Genomic DNA, 22526 nt, shown 5'->3' with positions numbered 1-22526 from the left:
AGCTTAGTAGGGGTTGTCATGATCCAGGTGTGACACCTGGCACTTGGCTTTGTGGAACACCATGAGGTTCTCCTGGGCCTACTGCTGGAGCCTGTCTAGGTCTACCTAGACAACATCTTATACTTAAGACATGCCAACCACACCACACACCATTGGAGTCATCTGCAAACTTGCTGAGGGTGCACTTGATCCCATTGCTAATGCCACTGAATTATCAGTTCTATAATACCATATTAATCTTGAGTAAAAAAATGACTTGTTTGTTCATCGTTCTTAAGCCTTTGAAGTATTGTTCTATAAAATATAAACAGAAAACAAGAATTTGTGCTCATTTAAGGTTTAAAGTAACTTTTCAGACAGTGAACTGAACATGGTGTTTTACTAAATCGTGTATTTAACTAGAGCAAAGAGATTGCCTGTAAGGATCTTCCCTGGAAATTGGATGGAGAACACCTGGGATTTTTTATTTAATAATTTTTAACGTTGTTTTCCTTTAGAAATACTACAGTCTGTCTTATTTCAGAATACTGGACTTCAAAATTCTAACTAAAAGTGAGGTATGGAATTTAGGAGGTTTTCTCAGTATGTGTTGGAAGATGGACATCTGCAGTGGGTGATTATTTAGACTTGAGAGTTACACTTTGTGGCAATATCTCTTCACGTGCATTGGCTGTAGATGAAGTTCTTGTAGAGAAGAACAAATATATGTAGTGATTTGAAATCTATAATCCATATGCAGCTTAAGTTTCATACTGCTATGCTTTTTGTTTATTTTCTGAAATATAACAGCTTGTGTATGCATATAATATTTTTATTTTTATTTTTGGCAATGCTTTTGTATGTTTTGAGTAATATTAATATAACATGTGTATTTGTGTTGGTATGATACCTGTGAAAACTATTCATCAATCAGGACCTTGTTGTATTAGATGCTAAGCAAATACACCAATACGCCAGAAGTAGGTGTTAATGTAATAACATTCACTTGCTACCTCTTCTTTTATTCAACACATGGAGGGGAGGAAAAGAGAGTAGATGATGATAATGTCATAGGTAGTGACCAACGCAATCCAGCTTCCTAGCTGTTGGCAAGCTTCTCATCCTTTTCATTCTTTTTCCCCCTCCTTCTTCTTTATGTATAATAGTCTTAGTCATTTTGTAGGTGGAAAAATACTTTTCAGGTGAAGTCTGAGATGAATTAACTTTTAATGGAAATTAAGGACTGCTATTCTTAATGCACTGATTGCTTTAACTGTAACTTAAGTAGAAGGAAAAACACATGGAAGCACATATATGCAAAGAACTTGCTTTGCTGCATGTTTTTAGTGTACCACTATGGGATTTAATAGATATATTCCTGCTTAGATTTTTCTTTATTGAAATAGAGCTGTCAAGTGCTGCTGTCACACTCTAAATATATCACGTATTTATTATGCCTAATAATGTAGCAGTTTCCAATATGGTGTGGTGTTTAGGTGATACCTTGTCTAGTGAGAGCTTTCTACTCTGGACTGTAACATAGAAAAATTTACCTTGCCTGAACATTCATCTAACTAAAAATGAATGATTGAAGGAGACTTGTGGCTAACCACAGCTTCAGGGCAAAATGGCTCCCGGCTTGTTGTCTCTGAATTCAGATTGTTGGTTTTCTTTTTCACTTTTAACAACCCAATGGCAGAATAAAATATGCTGAAAATGTTTCTGATCCATACTCCTCTAGAGCAATTAAATTTTCAGGAAGAATTATTTAAGATTTCATCTTTCTACCTGTCTTTCAAATTTTAGTGAAGTTTGACATTAATTAGTAGTTATTAGCAAAGTAGAGAAGTCATCGGTGATATCATTCTTGCGGTAATATTGTCTCACAGATTTTTATGAAATAACAGGTGTTTAATCAGTGAAAACTTGCATGGAGGTTTTTTCCTTTAGAATAAATCGTAGCATGCTTGCTAATCCTGCCTGGAAAGTCCTTAGTAAGGCTTTCTCTATACCTACTGGAGGTATTTGAAAGAGTACAAAGCACAAGGTGCATGCTAAAAGAAATACTAAGAATGATATTCAATGTAGGAATAAGAGGAGGCCTAGATACGTTCAGATGAATATTTTTAATGTTTTCTTGAAGTTAAGCTCCTTAAACCATATTTGACTTTTAAGTGAGCTGAACTTTTTTTTTCCCTTTTTTTAAATAACGTTCAGCTTTCAGTTCTCATCAATTTGCAGTGTATTATGTGAGAAAGCACCATTGTCCCAGACAGAGCCACACAGCCCACTGAGGTTAGATGTGTGAGTCAGCACGAATCTCAGGCCCTTAGCAGTTGGATAAAGTGTAGCTTGGAGGAAGGAAGAAAAAAAGTCTAAACTCCTGTACAATGCTGTGAGATGTTACAAAGCATTGCCAATGAATGCAGTTGGAGTGGATATTGATAATTCTCCTTTTATTTACTGCTCTGTTGTTCTTTTTGTTTGTTTCTTTTTTCATCACAGCTTCGGAAGGCAGTAATGGATCACATATCAGATTCGTTTCTGGAGACCAATGTGCCATTGCTGGTTCTCATCGAGGCTGCCAAAAGCGGTAATGAGAAAGAAGTGAAGGAGTATGCACAGGTCTTCCGTGAGCATGCCAACAAGCTTGTTGAGGTAAGCAATCTCATTGATGCTGGTAGGCTTCCATGTTGTCCCTCTAATAGAAGCAAGGGTAACAATCCATCAGCTGAAGTCTCAGAGGAAGCAGTTATGTAGTACAGGCTTCAGGATTTTGGTTCAACTTTGTGATGGCATAGTAAATAGTTGGGTAAATGTCATAGAAGAGCACGTGCTATAATTTATTAGTTTATTGAATTAATTCGGCTCATTTAAAATGTGTTTCTGGTATTTTGTCAAAAAGTTGAGCGTGACAAGAAGTAAATTTTAGTTCAGCTAATTGGTAGCATAGAAGATTTCATTTCAAAGTACAAAGCCAAACAAGTGCTGCAGAGTATCTGCTACTGAACAATACTGCTTTTGGCTAGCAAGAGATAGTTGTGCCAAAGAAAAACAGGAGAAAGCCATATAGAGAAAGTATAATCTAATGTCATAATTATTCTTGAAATGTATGTGTTTAGTATTATGTGTTTTTGAGGAGACCTACTAAGTCAGAAGCAATAATTCCAAGGCTTTGTGGGTGATACTGAAATAGCTCAGTTCTACCACAGGGAGTATAAAACATCATGTTTGAAAGCTGGATGCTCAATGAGTAGACTTTTAAGAAAATGATAATGTTTGTTGCCGTGTGCCCTTTGAGAGTGTAAGAACTGTGAAAAATGCTTGTAATTTGTGAAGACGAAAGCAGTTCAGTGATTTGTTTGGTGTTATGTGGCATTATGAACTTCTCTGTACTAGCATAATTTTGAAGAATAGGTAGCAGCCGTGTAACATCCTATCTCGTGAGCTTTACTACGTGTTCTTAAACAGGAATGAAAAATTGTTATTAGGGAGCTACTAACTTGACTAATATTGAGCTATACTTTTGAAAGACTTTGATTCTTACTATAAGCTGTCCTAAATCACTGGTAGCCAAGCTCTTGAGAGGAGTAAGGGTTCGTTTTTTGCTCTTGACTGAATAAGACAGTTCTTTGACAAATGTGTTGGATGTTTTTGGTGGCAATAAATAGCTAGTCTGGAATATGCCCCTTACCAGTTCGAACACCATGGAGCATGCTGCCAGTCTTGGATGGGCTGTCCTAAAATGCCGCTCTACCATATTGTCTGGATTTGATACCTTCTGACTTCTATCTGTTTAGGCTGATGAAAGATGTATAGCGTGGACAATATTTTCCTAGCAATAATGCTGTTGTAGCAGCTATGAAACAGTGAGTCACCTCCACTGGTGCAGATTTTTGACTGCAGTGTTTACGGTCTCGTTCACCACCGATGAAAATGCACAGCTAATGGTGACGACCATTTTGAAAAAGACTGTTCTGTAGCTGAGAATAGTGTTATTAATAACTTTTATTATTCTGTTTGGTTGAACTTTCTAGGTTAAAGTCTTAGTTTGCTGGACCGTTTTTTGTTATAGCATTACCCATTAAATTTTTGAATTTGACAGTAGTAAACACTGAGAGCCATGAAAGGAAGCTGTTTGTTTGCTTTCAAGAGGAGATGTTTTGACTTCTAACTAATAACTGTGTGAATTCATATTATAGGACCTTATAGCTGAAGCAGTGAGTCAAATCAGGCTTTCCATCTTTGCAAGAAGGATAGGGAGGAAAAAAAAAAAAAAGAAAAGCAAGTAGAATTCTACTAATTATTTCAGTGTTTTTCATTACTTAAATATTTTTATACAAGGTCAGACAGGACTTCACCAGTTAGCGAGGAGTTAAATTGAGTTCCATTATTCTTCCTTGAAGCTTACTTCCAACAATTCTATTGATACCATAAAAAGGAATTCTTATTGTTGGGATGTTTCAGTGCCAAGTTTGAAACTGCTAAAAACAATATTTTGAAAGTAGGTTGTCCTACCAATTTTACACAAATTGTTCTTTATGAAGGGTTTTATGGAGTCTGTATGTATATCTATCAGTTTCATCTCATATAAGCTTAAAGATTTCCAGGGCTGTCCAAAACAATACAAGTTATGTACTAAGAACACTTGCTAGTGGAAGATCTGTGTTAGGCAATGGTTTATGGTGATTAAAGTTTGATATAGTGCAAGCAAATCAATAGCATCACAAGGTCGGATAATAGCTTGTAGCTGGTGAAACCTAACGACAGCATTTCTGTTCCTGTTTGGTTTATAGTGCTTTTGCCTGTTTGGCTCACAGGAATCTTTATTAACTTCCTCTTGCTCATGCAGCTGTCATTTTGAAAAGGATACTGGAATGACTTCAGGGAGTTGAGGGTTGTTGTTTTGTTTTGTTTGAAAGGTGTTGTTTTTTTGTCACTGTTTTTGTTTGTTTTGTTTTTCTTTTAAAATGTCAAGAACAAAAGGTAGTGTTTGAACTCTTTTGTAAGGTACAATGCAGTCTGCCCTTCATTTTCTAATAAGTGTATTTGTAGCTCCCTAGTTCAGGCTGATCATATGTTTTCTCATCATAAATATGGTAACAGGCTTGCACGCTCAAGACAGGAGGGAAAAATAACTGCTAGCATGGACAGCATAGAAAATGAGCATTTGGACCTGCTCATAGACCTTTGCTTACTTGATTTAGGAAGGAGTGGAGGCATGGAGTGGAAAGTGTAAAATTAAATTTTACTGTGGCGTTCAACAGTGTATTTAGTCTTGATTTACACCAGCAGTAACAACTAATATCTAACCCAAGGTTTGGTGTTTTTAGCTCTGGAAACACCTTTCAGAAGGGCACTCAGGGCATTTAATCCATAAGGAATGCAAAGCCAGGGTTTCTTGTGGGCAGCGTTCAGATTCTGGACTTGCAGGTGCAGTTATTATTTGGTGTGATATCAGTGCAGTACTGAAAGTTTGTGGAGTGGTGCAGTATCTCACTTTCAGAAGCTACTAGTGATCTTCATAAGGAGCACACAACATCTACAGCACATTGTTTTAAGTTCATGAACAGAACTGGAATATAGGGCAGACACAACCTAGAGTAAGAAGCCTAAGAAGAATAAAAAAATGGCTCATTATTTCTCAAACTTTAGTTCAAGGAACAAAGAGTCCTCCTACATGAGGTATTTCACAAATACTATCCCTACTTGAAGTTTTCTATTCTTTTTATTTAAGTGCATGTCACTGCACTGAGTATACAGCTAGCTGTTTGCTTCTGGTAATGAATAAAAAAGTGTCAATACCCTTTTTTAGCTTCTGTATCCGACTTCCATCATGAAAAATGTATACCTCTCTGGATTTGCTCTTAGAAACTGATGAGGTTTTATCCTGTTATTGTACTTGACATTAATTTAGTTAGATAAATAACATTTAGAAGATGACAAACCATGGTTCTAATCAAGGAATATAAAGAAGGTCATAGATAAGTTTTAATCCAAGCCCTTCAAGTTGAGAGATTTGCTTTGAAGTTGAAGCTGTGGGTTGCTTCTGTAACCTAGCGTTTTGTATGCTCATTTTAGTTTGAATTTCCATCTCAGGCCTTTCTTCCCCCCGTAGGCAACAGATGTTCTTAATTCCTGGTAAACATCATGAGTGTATTGAAGATTATTAAAACCACAAGTCCAATTATCTCAACTGAGTGTCTGAAAGGCTTGAAATTGATTGCAGTTATTTATTCTGGATGCCTGCTCCAGCCAGATCTAGGTAGTTCATCTCTTCACCTTGGATGCATATAGGTATTGAAGGCAAAATGAACTAGAAGCCTTTCAAGACAAAACTTTCTACTATGCTGCTACTAAACTCTTAAATAAAAACATTTAAAAAGCCAATGTCTCTATTTTTAACTTGTTAGCCTCTATATAAACTATATTTGTAGTCCACTGGGGGTTGTACCAATTTCCTCTTCCAGTTTCTAGATCAACACAGCAGAAGTCATCTTACAGAAAAAGTGATTCATAGAAATAATTGCTGTTCCAAGGCTCTCGTGTACCTGTCCCTGAAGAAGACAGTGTATTAAAGGAATTAAACAATCTATGTCTAAACCTTCAAGATTGCTTTCATGCAGAAGTCATTTCTACCTTCAGGCAGTATGAATTTTGCTATGGAGCTTACAAAGTCGTCTGTAGCAGGAAGTATTTACAGAATCTTGCTGTGATCTGCAGGCTGCTCCATTAACACAAACATGGGTACAAGTCTCCAATTTGGGACTGGAGCAATTGTCTATAGCAAATGATGAAGACAATCCCTCAGCACCTGCCCTCAAACTTCCTGATAAAATCCAGACTCGCTTAAAAAGGAATAACTTTGCTGGAGAGCTGCTTTGTCAATATAGTTCAGTTTGCAAAATTTTCTAATAAACAAACAAGCAGGCTTCAAGCTGTGATACTGGTTGCGTTATCTCAATCATTTTCTATTAATTTTTCCGTTTGCTTTATTCTTAAATTGCTGAACTTATTTCATAGTGTAGCACTTCCATATATGCATAGCAAAGGGATCCAAGGGTAATTTTTGTTCATGGTTCTTACTGTGATATATAAAATAAGCATATGTTACATAAAGTAAGCAACCTGTGAGCAATGGTTGTTGTTGTTGTTTTTTCCTCTTCTCTCACTCCAGAAAGAGCAGAAAATTAAAAGACAGAAAAGGAATAGTAGATTTGTGAGGAATCTCCATGTCAAATAGAATACATCTCTGGCTTTGGGACTGTCCATATAAAGCCACTGTTAGTTCTGTTATCTGATTTCCAATAGGTCACTATTCATTACCAAATGGCTGAACAATTTCATTATGTTTTTACTTATTGGACATATGCACTTTTATGGAGAACTTTCTATAAATTAAAATGTACTTTCAAGTTCTAATACCTGTTTATATCTATCTTGTATACTCCAACCAAATAGCAAGCTATGTGATTTAAAATTAGGTAATAACACAAATAAGACCTCTTGGCATCTTTTTAATTGGCTGATTTAATATGGGATTAATGACAGTTCCTAATCAGTTGTTTGAATGTATGACCTTAGTACACTTTTGTCTAGAGTGGGTGTCATCCTCCAAATCTTCCACAGAAAGAGCTGCTTTGAAGTGATATCACATATAATCCTATTAGGGGAAGGGGTCCTTTGGAGCCTAAACTTTGGACTTAAAACAATTGCAGTAGAAGTGTTTTATTTTTATTTTTGGTTTTAGTTCCCATTGGGGTAGAGAAGGAATTAAGGAGAAGCTCTTTAATTACTCTCTCATCTCTGAGAGAAATAAAACTAGTTAGCAGAGTCACTGCTGTCAGATTGTTAGTGTGAATCCATGGTGTCTTTGTGATGATATGGTGTTAAAGTCTTAACTGTGTGGCTACTCAGCCCGCTCTGTTTAGCTATAAGAAATCAGCACTGGGCAGGTATGTGGTGTACCTACCTTCAATTTGTTTTATGTTTTGTTTTGGGTTTTATTTTTTGATATATCTTTTCACAGGGCAAGAAATATGAAAGCCTCCTCACTTAGCAGCTGAGATTTATTACTAGCATTCGTGACTGAACAACCCATTAGTTTTCTGACAGTATAGAAAAAGTTCTCTTAACACAGAAAATGGGCTGTGATTGGAAGTGGGAAGTTCAGCAAGTGACAATAATCTTTGAGAGAGGTTGATAACAGAAGGTGCTATCTGCCTGTCCTTCTGATGGTTAGCAACATCACTTGCCTTCTATTTATTTGTGTCACAGCATGGTATTGCTTGTGACACTAGATTTTCTCTGTCATTGACCGTTGTTTCCAGCTGGAAGAAGGATGCATTAAAGCAAGTAGAGCTGTTTCTAAGAAGTATGTATCTTTCAACAAACATTAAGATGTATCTAGAAGAAGGGCAGCTAATTCCATATCTGACTTCTGTTGACTTTCTCATTTTTTACCCAATTCCAGTGTACCAAGGGCACTCAATAGGTTCTCAAGAAGAATCTGGAAGATGATTAATAGTCAGACCTCTCCTCCTACTGTCGGTCACCTGCAACTCTGCTGTCACATCTGTTATTCTTCTGCTAGCTAAGAAGGATAACCAAAATCAGCACTGCTTACAGCAAGTTGTTTTTTGGTTTTTTGTGTTTTTTTCTTATAATTATTCTACTCAGCATGGAACTTATTTTCCCTGATTGTTTCAAGATAAGGTACTGTTTGTGTTATTTACTATCCAGAATGACTTCCATTTATTTTATTCAATTCCTTCCAATGTAGTACTGTGTCCAGGCCTGGAGCTCCCAGCGCAGGAGTCACAGAATCATGGAATTGTTCAGGTTGGAAAAGACCTTAAAGATTATTGAGTTGAACCACGACCTAACCAAACTACCCTGACTCTTAACAACCTTCCACTAAATCATGTCCCTGAGCACTGCATCTGGATTCTCACTGTAAGCACCTTTCAGATACTAGAAGAGAACAATAAGGTCTCCCCTCAGCCTCCTTTTCCCCAGACTAAACAGCCCCAGTTCCTTCACTCTCTCCTCTCAGGGCATATTTTCCAAGCCCTTCACATGCCTTGTTGCCCTTCTTTGGACCTTCTCCAGCACCTCGGTGTCCTTTCTGTACTGAAGTACCCAAAACTGAACACAGTACTCAAGGTGAGGCCTCGTCAGTGTCGAGTACAGGGGCAGGATGACTTCTGTAGTCCTGCTCAAAGGAAGAATGTGAAGTTCTTGGAGTAGGTCCAGAAGATGGCCACTAAAATGATCAGAGGTCTGGAGCACCTCTCCTGTGAAGAAAGGTTGAGGGAGCTGGGCTTGTTTAGCTTGGAGAAGAGAGGGACCCGGGGAGACCTCATAGTGGCCTTCCAATACTTGAAGGAAGTGTAGAAGCAGGAGGGGGAACTGCTGTTTACAAGGGTAAAAGATAGTGATAGGACAAGTGAAAGTGGTTTTAAACTGAGACAGGATAGGCTTAGGTTGGATATTAGGAGGAATTTTTTCACTCAGAGCATGGTGACGCACTGGAACAGGTTGCCCAAGGAGGCTGTGGATGCCCCATCCTTGGAGGCATTCAAGGCCAGGCTGGATGTGGCTCTGGGCAGCCTCGTCTGGTGGTTGGCAACTCTGCCCATAACAGGGGGGTTCTGTTGATGATCATTGTGGTTCTTTTCTACCCACACCATTCTATCTATTATTCTGTTGCGTATTTCATACATCTTCCCCATTTCCAGGTTCTGACTGTGGAGATCCAAAGGTTAAGATTTTAAGGCAGGGCAAATGAGATACATGATGTTATTTACTCAGAAGTGATATTTTCTAGACAGCTCCACCCAGCCACGCTCACTTTCATTCATACTCATTTTCACATTCATACGCTCACATTTGATTTTTGAAAAGTGTATTAAATGTCTGTATTGATAAGCCCTAACCATAACTGCTACTTTTCCTAGTGTTTTAGAAAAAAAAGTAGTATTTTTATTCCTATATTTTCTTAGTTCTGTGTTTGAATTAATTTTAGAATTATGTCAGCAAATTATTTAGCATCTTTTTGTTATGATATATTAATGTGACTATATTTTAACCAGTGGACGATACAAATTATGCTCTCAGGTTTCATTGTAAGAGAGTAGAGTTTAACCATAGCATCATAGAGTCATTTGAGTTGGAAGGGACCTTTAAAGGCCATCTGGCCCAATTCCCCTGCAGTGAACAAGGACACTTACAGCTCCATCACATGCTCAAAGCCCAATCCAGCCTGAGTTTGAATGTCTCCAGAGGTGGGGAATCCAGCATATTCCTGGGCAAAAAAAAAGAAAGAAGAACACCTCTCTTAGACCATGAAATTGAGGACAGAAATAAGGGGATAAAAGGGGTCAAAGAGAAGGTTTGTATACAGGTTTAAATATGTTCATATTCCAAACTCATGTCAAAATAGAAAGCACACCAACAGTTTACAGTATCGTTGCAAAAGGGAGTTGATCATCCCCACCTGAGCTTTTTTCAGCTTTCTGGACAGAAACAGAGGGGCTAGCACTTTTTAGGAATTGAGAACATTCAGTGCAAGCAGTAAGTGCTTCTGAGGAGACTGAAAGGAGCATTTGCAAGAAAATGAGTCATAAATAAAGGGCATTTTGTGATGCTCAAAAATCATAGGAGATTCACAGGGAAAAGCCATGTCAAAGGCCTGAAGACAAAACGACTTGATTAATGATGGGGCGTCTAGCTGAAATAGAAAAAGAAATTGTAATAAAAAAAAAATATAAATCTCACGACTTTTAGCAAAAGCCTTAGCAGCTTTGATTTATAAATAAATCAAAATGCAATCTCTCTATATAAGTCCAAATTTCAAATGTGGACCCTTAAGTAATACATGTATTAATCTAGAACAAAATATGTAAATGTGAAAATATTATCTCCAAACCTCAATGTCATACATTCACTGGACATTGTACAGGGCTGTCTGTGTTGCTTGAGCTTATGCAATGTGTAGGTCACAGTGTACCCTATCCTGTTATTTCCCTGTATTCCATTACAGGTTCTAACTAGCATAGGGATTATGTGTTAGATTATGTGCCCCAGTGGCGCAAGTGGTAGAAGTTCTGCTCTGCTACACAGGAGGCTCGAATTCCGGGGGGTTGGACTCGATGATCTCTAAGGTCCCTTCCAACCCACACGAGACTATGATACTATGATGATGATATTATGGTGCTGTATGCATCCATGCTAGTACTGTATCTATCTAGTTGGTACTGCTCATGTGTCAAAATAATTCACATTGCCAAAACATGAGTGATTTATTGGCTTTTTAAGTTACCATTACAAGGAGGATACACTGGGAAACTTGCAATAAGCTGTGTTTGAGTGCTCACAGTAGCACCCGGATCAATTTACCTTGAATTCATTAATACTTTGTTGTATTCAGTATTTAGGATGACTAAACTATGAATTAAATCTCCTTCATGCCAAGTTTTTATTGGAAACCTTTCAGTGATACTTGGAATAACTGATTAAATGTACACTAGCATTGCAGTGAATTTCCCTTAGTAGGAAAGTTTATTACTCCACCTGTAATTTAAATATTGATATTTCATGAATTCTAGCACTTATATTTTTTTCCACATTTTGTCTGTGCAACTGAAGATGCCTGTTGTTGTAATTCTGTTCTTGACATAGGTACTTAGATATAAGTTCATCCAACAACTTCTCAAACTTTCTGACTTTTCTTACCATTTAGTAGATGGAAGTAATACCTGTAAACATGTGTTTTTTTGTCTTCAGTTGAATGAAAAGGTCATGTCACATCAATGCTTTTGTGTCCTTTTCTGGGATTTTCTGTTGTTTTGAGTAAGGAAATGCAGGTTTTGCCATTTTGGCAAACTGTTGTTACTGTGTTTCCCCACATACAATCCAAGTCTTTGATGGCCTGTGGTACTTTAAAATATGTTTCTGTGAAAATAAATTTTCAGGTAACTAGGAGAGACAGATGAACCATGCTTTTGTTTCCCTGAGGATAGTTGTTGTTTGGACAACTGTGCGTCTTTTACTGGAAGTTCTTTTCTATAGAAGCATAAGAGGAAAATGTTAACAGAAATTGATGTTGCAATACTGTTGCTGAAACTCAAGTAGATATAGGACTAGGTATTTTTTAAGAGTTCAGTTATCATTACTACTACTTATTAACAATCCATGCATTATAAATAGGAAAATCCAACACTGCAGATAGATATGACTCTAGTAAACTATTGTTCATTATCTTCCCAGATTAAAACTTGAGCTTAGTGAGAACATATCTGATGTACTTCATTAGGGAAATACTACACTCATTCAGAAATTATCTAGATGTTGCTGAGTATAATGCTGTGATCTGAATAACAAGGTTTCTCAGCATTTGAAATGTTTTTTACAAATTAATTTGAAGATAGATTTCTGTACAAAATAAACCACAGACCTTACTTTACTGTTAGAATAACAATAGTGTGGATTCACTTCAGTAGAAAATTGAGTTCCCTTCCAAGCCCAGCCATTCTATGATTGCAAAGAGGAGTGACTTCATGGCATATCATGAAAAGTGTTTGGTCTTGATGGTTTATTTTGAAGTTCAGAGAATCAAATGTTAACTGTTAAGTGGATTTTCTTCAAAGCTCCAGAAGGTTTTTCCTGTGGCCCTAGAGAAAGCGTAAGGAACATCAGCTTGAAGACAATATCTTGAGAAACTTGTCAGTAGCTGAGGAGTTTAGAGTGGAAGTGTCATCTCCACAGTAAGTTTATTGTCAGAGTAGTTGAGTTATAAAACTCCAGTTAAAAATGTATTTGGGTGATACTGAAGTGGCTTCAAGACTTCAGAAGTTCAAGAGAAGGGTTTCTGCAAGTCTTAATCTCCTTACAATGCCTTATGTTTGAAGGCACATGATAGAGAAGGGAGCTAAAGTCAAGATTTATGCTTATACTTCTTGTAGTCAAAAGATTTGTAAGACAAAGGCCCTGCTTCTAAAAGGTAAGTGATTTACAGGGTAGTGATATCACCTGAATATTTTTGTCATTATAGCTAGGTGAGAAAGTTAAGTCACTGCTTTATAACAGAACCTTTTATCACAGGCAGATAGTTGAATTGGTATTTTTTGCATAACACTGAAAGTGTTAGGTGTCTCTTCAAAGCCTGTTATTCTGCATTCGTACCCTTTGAATTATCAATTAAATGTTTTGGTTTTTTTTTTTCCTCTTGTAATCAAAATAAGAAAAATACAATTCTTACCCATTGATATACAGAATGTATAGCAGATCAGCTGTTACCATTCTGAGACATAACATGTACTGTTTAAAGGGATTTGTAAATTTTACCATGCTGAAGGAAACCGTTAAGAGCCCATGTAAGATCATAAGCAGGCATTTGTTATGTTATTGTAAAATCCTGTTAATATGTTTTTTTTTGGAAAAAAGAAACAAAAAAAAAAACTATTGACAGTGTCAGAAGAAAGGTGAAGGTACTCAGCACCATATATTAAGAAGAGAGTAAGTAAATGAACATATGGAAGTTTATTTTATAGATGTGGGGAAAATGCAGAAGAAGCAGTGACTATACCTCATTTGATGTGGAGTATAACTTCCTCAGTATGATAATTACTCCTATGGGAGTGCCAGCATAACTGACTAGCGTTAATGAAAAAAGGAAAAGAGCTGAGGCTTTGTGTTATCCCTGTCAGACAGTATCAAAGGACATCCCTTTCACAAAGGAATGTTTGGTAATTTTGTTAGCATGTGTTATAAAAAACTGAAGTGCATACCAGAAATTTTGGCAGTAGCTGCTACTGACTGCCATACTTATAACAGTCAACATCTTGTCATACACAGACTGTGGAGCTGGGGGAGCAAAACCCCTCCCACTTTAAGAAAGGAGTCAGTTTGGGACTGCTTCATGGGACTGAATGTGTACAAATCTATGGGGCCAAAAGACATGCATCCTCAAGTCTTGAAGGAACTGGCTGATGTGGTTGCCAAGACGTTCTCTGTCATATCTGAAAAGTCATGGCTGTCAAGTGACATCCATGGTAAGTTGGAAAGAGGGAAATATCACTCCCAATTTCAAGAGATAAAGAAATTCTCCTGGAAGACATTTTAAGGCACATGCAAGGAGGTGATATGCGAGAGTAAGCACAGCTTCACCAAGAGCAGATTATGTTTCACCAATCAGTTGTCTTTCTGTGATGAAGTGGAATGGAAAGGCAACTGATATTGTGTGTCTGGACTTCTGCAAGGCCTTTAAAATGGTCCCACACCACAGCCTTATCTTTAAATTGGAGATTTATGGATTTGAAGGATGGGCTGTTTATGGATAAAGAATCGACTGAATGTTCACAGCCAGGGGATTGTGATCAGTAGACTTTTTACACAGTGTCCTACAGATAGGACAAAGGGGAACAGTTTGCCCAGAGAAGTTGTGGATACCCATCCATAGAGACATTCAAGGACAGCTTGGATGGGCCTCTGGTCAATGTAAGCTGGTGGGTGGCTGTAACAATATGATCTTTGAGGTCCCTTCCAACTCAACCCATTCTATGATTTTAACTACTCACACTTCTCTTGGCATTCTCTTGGTATAGGAACTAATCACTGTATCACCTTTATATATACTGTATGTGAAACACTGTAGGAGAAGTAGGAAGCTTTAATATTTCACTTCATTAGTCTAATTAAGGAAAATCAAAGGGTGATCAAATTCCATATGTCTGGATTCACACCTATATCATAAAATCTTAGAATATCTCAGTATTACTGTAATCCTTGTTCATTTCATTGGATAATAATAAGTCTAAATAGCATGAATATAGATCACTGGCAAACTTATACAAAAGGCTCTACATAAACATGAAATATTAATCTTACTAATTTGTGACAAGTCATTTTTAAAATCTCTAATATATAAAAGCACTACAGATATAAATCATTCATTTCATTTGATTTTTTCTTGAGTCAGGCTTTTTATTTACTGTCTGTTCATCCAGTCTTTCAAATGTTCTCTAATATTCTAGAACTCATTATTTTCACCCCAAGTAAAAATCTCTTATTTTTTTTCCTCTACTCCATCCCTTTTTGATTAGAGAGCAAGTTCAGAGTCACACCATATATTTTCTTTGTGAAAGTCTTCGATACCAGCTTTTCCATCTGAAAAGATGTGCAGAGAATGAGATGGCAAAAAGCCAGAAAACAGTAGGAGCTCTGGAGTGCAATGTGCAAGTACAGTTTTAACTTAGTTTTTCTGCAGAACCTCTGTTATTTTTCATCCATGTCATGGCCAACAATCATCTTTTACTGTGTTCTTATTCTTCATTCATATTTTTAATAAAACTCATCAATTTCTGTTGAGAAACTTCATCACTTTCTCCATTTTTGAATTTACTTATTTGCACATGAAATAGATGTCAGTTAAGTTATTCAGTTTTGGTGGCAATTACTAGAATCATCCATCATTTTCTTTCATTAATGTCAAAAGGCAAAAATATTTCTAATATTATTGTTAACATCCCACTCTTTGTCTTTACCTGCCACTTCAGCAGTACATAGATTTTGTCTACTAGAGAAGTAGTTTCCCACATCTTCAAACTTTTCTTCCTTTTCATTTTATGATAATATTTAATATTAAAAAAAAAAAAGAAAGAAAAAAATGTTTGGCATTTTGAAAGCCATAAGGCAGCATATAAAAGCAGATGCCTAGGATAAGATGAGAAGACTTTCTTCATCTTCACAGGATCTGTGACAGCTTCCATCAAACAGGTTTCAATCTATGGCTTCCACCTTGACTGAACTCACTAGAAATACAGCAGCTCAGATTACATAAGGATTTGGGTTATACTTCTTGCCTCAAACACCTTTGAGTTGTACATGTACCCAAAGTCTGTCTTTCTAGAAATTTTGAGGGTTTTTTGTTGAATTCACTGGGAAAACTTTTGAAATGTAATTGTTATCATCATATTCACTTTGCAGTTAATAACCTAGAAGGCAAAGTGATTTGCCCATAGGATAGACCTGTGACAGATTTTAAAAAGTCCAATCATTTTGATTCTTTTCAGCAGTTCATCATTGAGGCGTTCACGCTCCTTGTTCTAGTTTCTAGATTTAAACCATACTATCTCTTTGATTTTGGTTGACTTGTTATTTACATATCACTTAAAATAGTAAACTAGATAGAAGTGAGCAAGAATCTTCAACCGTTTAGAAGCCATTAAATACAGCCTACGTTTTGTTATATATAAGACAGTAAAAGTAAATATAGTAAATTTCCAGGATTAATTTTGTATAGCTAGGAATTAATAATATACAATATGAGACTCATTGACTCTCACTGTGACCTTAGACTTGTCAGTTATCCTTTTAGATGGCTACTGTCTACACCCTCTCTGTCTCTTACTGACAAAACAAGGATTGTTTTTGCAATCCCAAATTAGGGGCTTTTAGCTAAAATAGAGGGGATGCTTCCTGCTGAAGAAACCTTACTCATGCAACTCTATAGGGAGCCTGCCCTGTTAAGATGCCCTTTTGATGCTATAGATGCCCTTTTGGCAGCTAATGTTATGTGCAGTGGTCCTAAATTCCTAATATGTGCAGTAAAAGTTTTCTCTTGTAGAGATTGTTTTTGTTTTTCTAATGTTGTCTTCCATTTCTTACTGTGAGGGCATTATATTCTTGTAATTACCTTCTTATTAAACCCAAAATGCTTCAATTTCATCAGATTCTTTCCATGCTTTGTCACCTTAATATGAAGTCTCTTTGAAAGTGAGAAAATCAAAGATTCATGTCCATAAACATTGTTTCCCACCTCATACAGGCTGAATATATGTTTCTCTAATATTTTCCCCTAAGCAGAAACAAAAGAGTGATCTGTTGCCACTGCCTGTGGTCAGTTGAATCTCAACCTGTTTGACTGAGCTCTCTGAGATTATTTTAGTCCACGCTGTCTGGTCAAAGATGTTCCTGTTTTCATCTTTGATGCATTGGAAACTATCTTGGCATGTGATTTTAACACGACAGATGGGACACGGTGCAACTTGGCTGACCTCTACTTTAAGCATTTAAATAGCTAAAATGATTATATTACCATAAAATAAACTTCCAGGAACTTACTCTGTAGAACAAGCTGAATACCTAATAAGTGCCAGTTGCAACCCTGTAATTGCAGTAGATGCAGAGTTCAGTTTTCACAGTGGTTTCATGAGAATGAAAGAAAGTTCCGCTGACTTTAATGAGAACTATAGGGATAAAATACTTAGAAAACATACTTATCTGACTAAGAAAAGAAAACCAAAGCAACACTGGTGGTAACAGGCTCTAAACCGAAAATCAAAGAAGAGCATCTGAAACTGTTTTCACCCTAATAAGAATTTTGTTCAACATCTTCATCAACGACCTTGATGAGGGGATAGTGACCACGCTCAGCAAATTTGCTGATGGCACGAAGTTGGGAGGATTGGCTGATTAATTTACTAAATCTAACTACTCAAATATTCTGTAAAGTAGCTTCTCATTTCAAGTTGATTTCTAATCTGCAAATTCCAGAGACTTTCAAACTCTCTTTTGGAAAGGGATTCTTGCTTCCCAGTACCTATTTTGAATTCAGTGCAAGAATTTAATGTACATAATGATCATAAATCTTCTTAATTTCATTTTGAAATTACTGGAATACAATGAAATACAATAAATGTCAAGAACCTCCCTTGTACTCATCTCAAATATATTTGTAACACATTGTTGTAGCTTCCTCTGGTGTCCTATTTCGCCATCCTGCCTAGGAACTCTATATTTGGTGTAGTTCCCAGTGCTCTTTTTCTAAGTTATATTCTAAGCTATGTTTTGCAAGTATTTTTTTTCCAACAACTGAATTTATTCTCTTAAATTATCACTATTGACTTCTCTTCAACCTTTTCAATATCAGCTTTGATCTCTTGGGTGCTTTATCTCTGATCTGTTTTGTTTGGCCTTTAAAATTGATAGTGCAAGTATGATGCTTATTACAGATGATCATCTGTGTATGTTACTTGCCAGAACCATTATAATTCCTTATGACTTATCAGGCAATATAATTTCTCTCTCTGCTTAATCTTTTCTCTGCTTTGTCTGATGAACACTGAGATAATCTGTGATCCTTTCAGAGATACTCCAAGAGCTAGTCCAAGCCTTTTTTGTCCTAATAAATGTATCTATATTTCTAAATAAAGGAAGATCAGAGAACAAATGTAAGAACTGGTATTATTTAGCAGTTTTCTCTTAATTAAGATTATTGGCATATGTATATATATTTTTTTATATCTTTTTTTCTTAAGAAAACCTTCTTAAAGCAACCATTTGCATCCCTTTTTACACAAGGTACATTTTATGAAAAGAAAGAAGTGTGGATAGAAAGAATATATAGACCTAAAGGGACAGGAAGACAATGTTCAGTCATCTGTAGAAATGTGCTCTGTGCCCAGAGAATCTAGTGAAGGTATTCTTCTTCAAAATAAAGCCTTCTTCCTAGAATATTACTTGTTGATGTCTAGACAGACAGAATGATGTGGGAAGCAACAAGTGGAAATTAATCTGGTTGTTTTTTGTTTGTTTTTCTTTTTTCATTTTAACGTCCTTTTTTTGGTTATGCAGTTTCAACTGCTTTACAGTGCACTTGTGTATTATGTTGTGTCAATAACCTGAAGTATCTCAGGAATACATAAAATGTCTGTGAAGCGCAAATTCTCAGGTAACTGATGATAATTGATAACATGAGTATGTGACTGTATAAGACTGGAAAGAAAATGGTAGAATACTGCGGGAAAATATGAGTTGTATGAAAAATCAGTAGAAACTTTCAGTGAAAATGACTCTCAGTTCAGATGTAAGGTGGCTCATTAAATTGTGTTGGAGGCATCAGCCCCCAATATAAACCCAAAGAGAATAGCCCTGACAGTAGTGGGTAAGGCTTGTAGGTGGCAGATAAATGTGGCTAGTTTGTTGCATAGTAACATGCAAAGCCTTTCTTTTGGAATGAATCCTGTGCTGAATATGGTCTTCAGAGCCCTCCAAACAAATTAATGTATTGGGCATGAAATCCAGAAATGCATTTCTGTGTAGTTACACATTTGTTATTCTAGAATAGCCTAGAACTGGAGAGAAGCTCTGTAAAATTTCTCATTTCTCAGTAAGAAATGCTACTTTAGGTCAACATAGACTATTTGAGAATGTTTACTGAATTTGGCCAATAGAAAAGCCTTAGAAATTAATAGGGAAGGTTGGAAGGTTGCAGTGCTTCGCTTTAAAATTGCAGAGAGGGTAGAATATATAAGAGGATATAAAATATATTCAATGGTAACCTGAGGCAATGTCTGTGTGATTATTTTTCATTGCAGACAATAAATAGAAAAAAAATGTATTATTTAAACAGTTCTATTTTTGGCATGCATTTACTATACAGATAGTCTGTCTGGCACAGTTTTAAATTTTTACTTTCTTATTATGAAGGAGTTTACCTGAATCTGTCATATGTGTGTATAATAGAGCTCAGCTTTCACCTATGTATATAGTCTACTTAATAACAGTCTTCATGAAATATATGAGTATAAAATTAATGCATTAATAATATGTTAAATTGTGTAAGAATTCTTGCATATTTTAGAAGCTTATTCATGTTTCCTGCAATAGTGTTTAATATCTAGCATGGTGCCACTACTATTACTGAACTATTTTACTCAATCCCACTCATTTGGTTCAGTTAATATGCACTTCATTTCCTTCCTTAAGCTAAAATACAAAAGTGCTGGGTTTTTTTTTTTGGTTTTGTTTTGTTTTGGTAAACAGTCTATGTACTCATTATAACAACCACAATTCTTGTTTGGCGAGAGAAATAACTGTTAGCTGTGATTGTGGTGATAAATGTTCATTATTAAAAAAAGTAAAATTTTTCTTCACAATATTTAACATTTATTTTAAGGGAGAAAAAACAACCCTATAACAAGAGGATGTAATCGTGGTTATTTCTTGCTTACTTGTTTTGATGTTTTTGTTTTTTTAAATTGCTCAGTAGCCACAGTTGGCCAGAAGCAAAAAAGCCATTAAAAGGAAACAAGGAAACACTTCTATCTCATTTCCTATCATAAAGTTTTTGCTTCTGAGTCAATACACTGTATGAGATACAAGTTCTATAACTTTAGTTAGGAAGGAAGTACTTCCTACTCTTCAAAAAGTATACTGAAGAAAGGGATTGTTTTGCCTTGAAATGTGCACTAATCTTATAATAATCAGAAAAATATATATATTAGTGTTTCTAAACTCCATAGCTATTTAATGTGGGTTCATACACTCTAGACATAAGATATGATGTGTCATTATTCTCTTTATTTCAACTCATAGTTTCTAACTCTTGAAGGAATATACTAATAAACAAGCAGTGGTATTTTTTCCCATTTCAAGTGTAAACAAATGGTTAGGATTGATTTTTTCCAAAACTAGAATTTTTTTCTGATGTTTAACTGCTTCATTCTTCATCTGAAAAAAAGGATGACTTTTTATTTGAAACCCTATTTGAAAGAGGTTCTGAATTACATTGACTGCATTTGGTTTCAGATTGAAACCCTGCTTTTCACTACATGTAGTGTAAGGCGTTAAACCTACATGCTGGGAAGGTGACAAGTGTAAGTGTTTTGTAGCCAGTTGGTTTGAGCATTGTGTACAATAGTTAAAGGTGTGGGCTTGAGCACCTTGAAGCAAAGAATCTAAATAGCCCTTGATGTCTTAACAAGTTGTTGTGTTTTCTTCCCTATGTATTTTAAAGTCAAGGATACTCTATTACTGTTGGAGAAACAGAATGAAAATGGGAGAGGTCATTTGCAGGAAGTTTTTGCCTTTGTTCATTCACCTGTGTTATGAAAGCAGAACCTCCCTGAGATTTTCTGAAGTTGTTTTATTACCAATTTACCTGATCTTGAAGCTGGTTTTCATTGCTGTAATGCTGAATGAAAACCCAAAATATTGCTTTGGTAAAGAAAGCAAAGGTGGCCTAGCTGAAATCTGAGAATTTAAGATGGATTTTCTAGAATTTGTGAAATAAATGAATAAAGCTACATAAAAATAAATACATTTTTCTGGTACACAAGCACTAAATCAGCTAAGTTTTCAAATTTTTAATATTTTTGACAGAACTTGAGCTCTCTCTGCACCTCTCAATAGAAATCAGCTACCATGACATGTTGAACTGATTTGGAAAAAATAACAATTTAAATAAATAAATAAATAAGAAAATAAAGATAATTATTGTCTCTGGTTAATTTTGTCGGTACTTTATTTTCTCATGGACAAAAGATAAAAATCTCTTTAAAGCAAAGTTGAGACATCACTGATAAATTAAAATGATGTCCAAATACATTCCTGTTAATTGTACATCACCTACCTTTTACAGTGGACTTAAAGTTTTAGCTTATTGTAGAAAAGAATTTGTTGCTTGATAGCAGCAGCTGTGCTATAAGTGAATGTTAAGGAAGATGATTATCTTAGTTAATTTGAAAGTAGTCTATCTGCCAAGAACTTAACTAAGAAAATTTTAGTCCCTAAAATCTTCACAAATTGTTCACAATTTTGATAAAATAATTATTATATGGATTTGGTATAAATTCCTTTTTTAAAATTGACTTATCCATTACATAAAGTGTAAAAGATTATTTAAAGAATTTGTGTAGCTATTTCATAAATAAAGAGCATAAATTTCAGTTTGAATAAGTAAACACCAGGTAACTTATGAAAGACAGTCTCTCAGTGGTCTGCTTCAAGCTTGTGACTTCAGTATCCATTCTGTCTGCACCTGAGTTTAGGGAACATTTTGGGAATCTGCAATCTGAGATGCTCTTTTCAGGAAATTATGTTCATCACTCTGTGTGAGCTAATTGGATTGGTTTGGAGATTTGTTAGCTTTCACTTTCTTCAACTGATACTACTGTGGCAGGAATGAACTTCTGTTTGCTGGCTGACCAGGACATTCAAGGAACTGTAAGGACCTTGTGGAGTAATGGCAGAGAGCTATGAGTAAGGATTGTCAGTTTTTATCATTATACGGCCACTTTCTATATACTCAGGTGAATATATGGAGATCTGGTAATCACATTCTGCCATCTTTTGAAAAACAAATCCTGCTTCCTTTTCCTTTTCCTTTTCCTTTTCCTTTTCCTTTTCCTTTTCCTTTTCCTTTTCCTTTTCCTTTTCCTTTTCCTTTTCCTTTTCCTTTTCCTTTTCCTTTTCCTTTTCGCCTTTTCCTTCTCCTTCTCCTTCTCCTTCTCTTTTCCCTTTTCCCTTTTCCCTTTCCCCCTTCCCCCTTCCCCTTTCCCTTCCCCTTCCCCTTCCCCTTCCCCTTTCCCTTTTCCCTTCCCCTTTTCCCTTCCACTTTTCCCCTTCCCCTTCCCCTTCCCCTTTTCCCTTCCCCTTTTCCCTTCCGCTTTTCCCCTTCCCCTTTTCCCTTCCCCTTTTCCCTTCCCCTTTTCCCTTCCCCTTTTCCCTTCCCCTTTTCCCTTCCCCTTTTCCCTTCCGCTTTT

The 22526-nt window shown here is 36.1% G+C and overlaps 1 protein-coding gene across 6 annotated transcripts in view; it reads left to right on the top strand.

Annotated features, from left to right (window-relative positions):
- Positions 1–22526, top strand: part of CTNNA2 (catenin alpha 2) — a 425826-nt gene that overhangs the window by 334610 nt on the left and 68690 nt on the right. For all 6 annotated transcript variants that reach the window (XM_015862648.3, XM_015862647.3, XM_085545876.1 and 3 more), the window contains one exon: positions 2485–2637. In XM_015862648.3, coding sequence (XP_015718134.2) covers positions 2485–2637 — 153 coding nt within the window. The remainder of the gene's footprint in view (positions 1–2484; positions 2638–22526) is intronic.

This window comes from Coturnix japonica, chromosome 4 (genome assembly GCF_054131305.1).
Source record: "Coturnix japonica strain WE chromosome 4, WE-NBRP24, whole genome shotgun sequence".
Lineage (NCBI taxonomy): Eukaryota > Metazoa > Chordata > Aves > Galliformes > Phasianidae > Coturnix > Coturnix japonica.
This window is presented reverse-complemented; position numbering and strand designations above follow the sequence as displayed.